The sequence below is a fragment of the Stegastes partitus genome, unplaced genomic scaffold (assembly GCF_000690725.1).
Source record: "Stegastes partitus isolate 25-593 unplaced genomic scaffold, Stegastes_partitus-1.0.2 Scaffold178, whole genome shotgun sequence".
NCBI lineage: Eukaryota > Metazoa > Chordata > Actinopteri > Pomacentridae > Stegastes > Stegastes partitus.
Window position 1 is genome coordinate 229,150 of NW_007577909.1, and position 7,187 is coordinate 236,336.

Below are 7,187 nucleotides of genomic sequence, written 5' to 3' on the forward strand. Positions count from 1 at the left end.
ATCTCTGCTCCTCTGTGTTTTAGGTGTTTTTCTTTTATTATATTATAGTCTTGCTCATGAGTTGATGAATGAGTTTAGAGTCTGGTAGAGTTTAGAGGTGTTCTGATCAGGTTTAGATCCACTCTGATCCATGTCTTTATGTCTTATTGTGTCTTACGGTTTGCTGGTGTCATAGCAGAGCACTCTGGATGACCTCTTGTTGTCTGCGATGCCAAATGTTAGCCAACAAGAGCTGAACATCATTTTTGCCGACCTGACAACATCCATTCACCTCCGAGTTTCAAACGCTTGCAGACATTTTCAGAACAACAAATCACATGAAGTCCTGTTTTGTTCTGCTGATGTCTGGATCACGACGTCCCATTATGATGCCAAAGTTACACAGTCATCAAACTTTCTGCTTGTGAATAAGAGATTTATTGGAAATTTCCACTGTTTACTGTTTCTGGGTGTGAATATTCAAAGCACAGAACGTGTTCATCAGGATGCTCATTTTGCCATATACCTGAATTATTCATACGACATGCTGTGTTTGGAAAATAATCTAATAGCCAAGGACCTCGGGAAAAATTTGCATGAACAAGCACCTGTGCATAAATCTTGAAGATTGATGAGTGAATTAATGGCCAACCCAAACGGTCATTTGCAAGTCATAAATGTTATTCACGGCTGTCAGTTAACCTCACACTCGAATAATCACAGCCTTTGAAATACAAATCAAACTGCTTCACCTTGATGCGCTGACTACTTCATCCCATTAATTCGAGGATTCGTTGGAGGACAGAGACAACAAAAACAAGGGAGTATCATCTCTCCGGCTTCTCGCAGCACAAAGGAGGCCATAAAACCCACACACACTCATTACGCTTGTTCCCTTCAGACACACGGATACGCCAGCTTCCAGGATAATGAGAAGTCGGTATTTTTGTCCATCTGACAGGTGTATTTTCGCCGCTGTGACGCGGAGCACAGAGGAATGGCCCAAATGAATGTCATGCGGGTGAGCTGATGCTGCTCTTGAACCGACGTCGGTACATTTGTGGGCTCGACAGACGGCCACATCTCTGTTAGAGCGTTTTGTATTTTGCAGCAAAAGCCCTCAGAGGCAACACTTCATCATAATGACATCGCAGAGTGGACCTTCTCTCCCACTTAAGAGGATCATCCAAGGTACAGACACTGATATCGATACACATCGATCCACGGGCACTTCTTGGATTTGATTATTTGGAAATACAGTCGTGACTCGATGACCCGACACTAAACATAAAACCTTCTTCTATGTCGGATATCAAGGCTGTTGGATTGTCCAGACGGAGGTCCAGATACGAGGAGGGCTTGATGCTGGAAGGATCATTAGTTGTTCATTATTGTTCATAGTTGTTATAATAACTAGTAGGGCTGGTCCCAGGAGAACTTTCTGCTCTCTGGATATTCAGGCCCAAATAATGATGACTATCAGAATATTCGTCCCGGTCGGGGGACACAGAGCGCTGCCCCGGGGTGGAAGTGTCCAGAACACACAGGCAGTACTTGGCTGCTGATGCTAGTTTAGTTAGCGCTCACACTTCTGTTTCCTCCATCGGTGGCGGCGGGGGAGTGGCAGATACGCTCCACCGTTACCATCCATGTTTACTTCCATAAACACTGAGCACGCTCGCTGCGTGTGACGTCGTCGTGTCCTCTTGTGCGCATGCGGGACACTTTTGGCTCGTATGAAGTTCACACAGCAGATCACATACAAGTCGCATTGAAGTGGAAACGTGAAGGAAGTCACAAAGAAATCCTCATTGAGCATCAAGTCCTGCAGTGTGAACGTAGCCAATCTGTGGGATTGTTCAGTCAGATAATACGCCGTCATCCTGATTGGTGACATTAAATGTCATGTCGGAGTCACAATCCAAGGCTGTCGCTATGTTAAGGCTGTTTTTATGGGTTCTGTCAGATAGCAGGTTTAGGATTGTTAAGAGTCCATTATCGAGTCTGTAGCTCAAATCAGCCGTCGTATCAGTTTCAACAGAAGATATGGAATCATGTTTTTTACTATTGAGCTGAGATATTCTTTATTTTCATCAGTGGAACTTGATGTAGGGACGCAGACTTACCGATGCAGTCCTGGTTGTCAACATAATGCACCTCATTCACTCCCAGCCCTTCCCTCTGATAGAGCTCTTGCTCCTGTGAAGAAACAAACAAAAATCAGCACCGTTTTTAAAGTGTCCTGATATAAAAGTTTGTTTAGATGTTTCCAAACGGCCTCAGAACATCATCCACTTCCTCAAAAAACACACAAAAAACCCCCATCAAACTGACAACATGTGATGGAGATAATGAGAAGGAGGCTAAACCAAGAATTGTGGCGCTTTAATTGGAGACCTTGGAAGAGAATAACGTTAAGAGATCACAGGAGAGAAACAAGGCTCTCCAGGTCCCTTGAGAAATTAGCATTCTAAAGAGACGGCACGCCGGAGAGATGGAGGGAAAATACGAGAGATTAAACAAAGAGACTAAGACGATGAGCGCGCCAAGCATTTCCTCATGAATGAGTCAGTAAGTTTGGCTTGTCAGTGACATGATGTGGCAGGTTTCCCAGGATAAAGTAAAGCACACAGATTCACCTTAATCCTCACCACGGTTTACCCACCTCCTTCAGGATGCGCTCGTTGAAGAACTGCTGCAGTTTCTCATTGCAGTAATTGATACAGAACTGCTCAAAGCTGTTGTGCTCAAAATACTCTAAGAGGAGAGAAAAAAAAAACAGAAGAAGCAGGAAAAAAAAAACAACGTAAATTTCAATTAAATCCCAAAATGAAAAAAAAAAATGTTCTGCAAAGCTTAGGTTAATTATGGCAGCAGGGAGAATTATTTCCCAAGCAAGAGCCCTGGTAATGAAGTGTGTATATGCATTAGGGTGCTTAAATTAAGAACCGCGCTGCACACACAAGTGCCTCTTTAGCAGACTGAACTCCAAACATACCAACGAAGCAATTAACACCTATGCAGGAGCAAACTGCAGCGAGTTAGACGTCGCTGAGCTAAATCCACACGCTGTGCAAAGTTTATCTGAAACTTTCTGCTCGTATCCAACACTCGCTGCGCGTCTTTACCAAACCCAGCGATGTCCAGCACTCCGATGAAGTTGGAGGAGGTCTCGAAGGGGAAACACTGGTTTACTCGCTTGACCACATGATCGAAGAGGCGGCTGTACACCGCCTTGGCCAGGGCATCTCGCGCATTGTTTGCTTGTTCCACCTTTAGAGGCACCCTGGAGGGACACACAAAGTGGGGCAGTGAGAGACGAAACTGGGACATGCGAGTCTGTTATTAAACCTCCCTCTTTTATTTTTTTTAATCAACCAATTACCACGCGGCGGCTAAAGTTTAGTTGTGTCGACGTGACACTTTTTGCCGCATACCGCTGCCCCCCTTCTGATCTCTACAGCCAAGATAGGTGCTCGTTTGTAAAAAGAAGGAGGATTCCTGAGCCGAAGAGAAAGTATTAAAACTAAAAACGTGAACCTTGAACTCTGCTCGGCTCTCTAATGGCGCTTTAACACCAATTATTCTTCAAATATTTAAAGGGGTTGACTGACGAGACAAAGAGCAGCTCCACAGCGACCAAGAGTTCAGCTCACTGGTCCCAGCTGGGAAACAGCTGAATTCAAAATGAAAAGGCGTCTTTTTGCTATGATATATCTTCATCCACTCTCTTCTTTTGATATTCAATCCAGCCCCTTCATAAGCCCTCATCCATTTCAAACAGTCATACTCCACCTAAAGTTAGTTTATTCAGCCAGAGAAAAGAGTTCAATCCAAACTAAACACAGCAGATCATTTATCTAAGTGACGGGAACTTTTATCTGCTGCAATACTTCATAGTGACACTAGTTAAGAGATTCCTGATACCCCTGCGTCCACCGCCCCGTCTGTTGCCCTCAGCCTCCCGGGGGTGGGGTGGATTTGTCTGGGGTTTAATGACAAAGCCGGTCTCCCTGTTCACTCCACCTGCTCCCCAGACGCCAGGCCTTTACTGTAGTGCAGCCATGCTCCCCTGCCTCCTCAGATACAGGCTGCATTATTGATGTGGAGAAAACACTTCCAGGCCAGGCCGGCATCTGGCCCTCCTGAAATATTAATCCACCAAACCTGGCCCCATCACTCAAACACCACATTACTACCAAAGTGCACAGTGGCAGTGCCAACGCCGAATTCTCCATCGAACGAGTTTTTCTTTTTTCTCCACTCATGCAGACGTACAGTTGGTTCAATATCAGATTTTAAAAAAAACATCCTACATCTGTGTCGCTTTCACACTGAAATGCAGACGTTAGATAAGTGGTGAGTGACTTAGTGGTTGTTCTAACAGGCTTTGTTTAACTTACAGTAACACCTGCCTAACCACTGCCCATGTCCTCCTTAAACTCCACCTGGCAGCAGAATTCAGCTATTTTCAGATCTTTCGTGAACTCGCTGCCCTCAGTCAGTTCAGCAGAGGATTGATTTTCCTGCACAATAACATTTTATAAAAGAAGTTGCACAGATGTTTGAGGCTCAGTGCCGCCGCTCTCACTTGATAACTGTTCCTTTAGCGCCCCCTGCTGTAGTGAGCATGACCCTCGTCGTGAGGCTGACGCGCAGGTCGTCCTGGTCCAGGCCCAGCAGATCAGCACAGTAGCCCAGAGTCTGGTCGGACTGGTTCTTCAGCACACAACCACCTGAAAAAGAAAAAAAACCTTAAAAACCACATAAAATAACCAGCTGAGGTTCAGTTTTGTTAACCTACTTCCTGTTAACTGGTTTAAACATTGACTTCATTCAGGTTTATCAGAGGTTTTATTTTTATACCTCAAACTGGAAGCCATGCAGTGAGGTTCTTGGAACCAAGGTACCATAAGGAAGTGCTGAATGAATATTGGCACTGTCCAGCATCAGAGATAAGGAGATAACTGGTCTTGATCAGGTGATTGTGAGATTCAGCACTGGCCTGTTTTCATTCAACTGTAGTGAGGAAGAAACGATTGAAAACTGCCCCCAAGAAAAATCTGAGAGTATACTCACTTAGTCCACTGAGACTTTGATTATAGACAGAATGAGCAAGAAAAACACAGGGAACAAGAGCTGATGGTTGCCAGGGTAACAGAGGTCCTTTCTTATCAGAACTGCAGACGGGTCTGTGCCGGTACCAAGGACACAGCGCTGATCCTAAAACATGCTGTGTCCAAAAACTACTGAATATTGAATTCTATTAAAAAAGAAAATCCATATAAACTTGCTCTGTTCACTTCAACGTCCGTCCAATTCATAAAATACTTTACAATTCTGTGAAGTAGTAGTTTGGTTTTTTTAACCCATTCTGGGATGGCAGAATGGCAGCTTGTGTCTTTCTAACGCTCCTCCGTGGAGAGCATCTGTGATCTCTGTTCATGGTTTGCAAACAGGAAGGAACTCCAGAGGGTCACCAAAATGGCTGAGAAGGTCACTGGGTGCCCTCTACCCACACTGGAGGACCTTCATGGCTCTTACTGCCTCAGGAGAGCCGACAACATCCTGAAGGACTCCTACCACCTGGGCCACTTCCTGTTCCAGCTACAGGGCCATCAGAACCAGGACTGAAAAACAGCTTCTGTCCAACTGCTGTCAGAGCCATAAATGCCTCTTTATCCTAATAAGTGCAATATACTGTAAATGTGCTCATGCTATTATTTAATTTCACCTTCATATATAGAGTTTTTTATATCTATATATTTTTATATTATGTTGTATATAGTTGTTTACAAAGTTTTTATATATTTTTTTTGCACTGAAAGGCCTGCAGCTTACTTCTCGCTGTACTCGTTGCAATGACAATAAAGCAAATCTGAATCTGAATCTGAACATGACCTCGATGGTTTGCATGAAAAGTTTAAAGAAAGCAACACAACCAACACCATCTTAATCGTGCAACACAAAAATACCCCCGCAAAGACAAGTTCAAGACAAGAATCTCACACATTATCCTAAAAAAGATGAATCATAGCCACTGTCTAACCTGAGGAGCTCCCCGTTTCCTCAAAGTCAATGTTGCCCAGATGCAGAACGCCAGCGACGACCCTGAACAGGTCGAGCTTCTCGGTGTCGTCCAGCCCGATCTTCTTCATGGCCACGCACATCCTGTTGAAGTCGCCCTGGTCGTCCAGGAGAGGGTCTTTCAGGGCGCCCGTCTTTATATGCTGCAACAGATTAATAAAAAAAAAACCTTAGAGGCAGTGAAGAGAGAGTTTAAAAGTTCAGTTCAAATCATGATTTACTCAGAATTTACTGCATTCTAGCAGCTGTTCTTCAAATAAGGAGTAAATCTGATTTGGAACTGAACTGGACTGAAGAGTCAACACTAAACTAACAAGCCAACAGGAGGAGAGAACACTGAAGAGACCAAAAAAACTCAACCAAAAGCACACAGCAAGCCCCTTATCGTATGAACTACACCTGCTCTGCCACACTGGCCTTGTCTCACCTGTTGTGATGTATTTGAACTGATGGAGCCAATGTAGTATGTACAAATATATGAACAGCAACACAGTGTGAAATGTGACCGCAGCTTAGCATTTGTTCATTCATTAGGAGAAAAAATTAATTATACAATAATAATTAGCTGCACAATTATGTAAAACTTTATATTCCTGATTATATTATAAAACAACAGGACTTTCACAGGTGTTGTCTTGATGGGAGTCGAATGTTTTAATCCATTTGCGGTTCATTAACATCTTGACTATTTGTCGAAATCGACTGTGCAATTTGGAAAATATCCAATAATTATGCACACTGTATGGCTGGAAGTAAAAGCCAAACACTCCTTGTGTGTTTCACTTTAAGCCCCAAAACAAACCCAAACCCAGCATGCACATGCAGACAAGGAAGAGGAAGCGTGCACTCTGGTTTCCTGGTTTCACCACAAACAGCAGCATGCAAAACCTGAAGTCTGTGCTCAGTTCAGGAAAAACACAGGATAATAAAAAGATGGGAGCAAAAAACCCCTGAATAGAAAACAAACATCACCTTATTGTCCTAAATATACATAACACAGACATGTGGTGGGACAGACAGATACATGATTACTGAGGGAGCAGCATACTTAGAATCACAGAAATCACATCATTAGATAGATAGATAGATAGATAGATAGATAGATAGATGGATAGATAGAT

The 7,187-nt window shown here is 43.6% G+C and overlaps 1 protein-coding gene across 1 annotated transcript in view; it reads right to left on the bottom strand.

The window, feature by feature from the left end:
* The window catches only part of myo6b (myosin VIb), a 38,317-nt gene that overhangs the window by 20,750 nt on the left and 10,380 nt on the right, over positions 1 to 7,187 (bottom strand). Inside the window, exons 10-14 of the mRNA XM_008280007.1 lie at positions 6,029 to 6,209; positions 4,571 to 4,715; positions 3,108 to 3,265; positions 2,645 to 2,736; positions 2,106 to 2,178 (exon numbers count right to left, since the gene is read on the bottom strand). Coding sequence (XP_008278229.1) covers positions 2,106 to 2,178; positions 2,645 to 2,736; positions 3,108 to 3,265; positions 4,571 to 4,715; positions 6,029 to 6,209 — 649 coding nt within the window. The remainder of the gene's footprint in view (positions 1 to 2,105; positions 2,179 to 2,644; positions 2,737 to 3,107; positions 3,266 to 4,570; positions 4,716 to 6,028; positions 6,210 to 7,187) is intronic.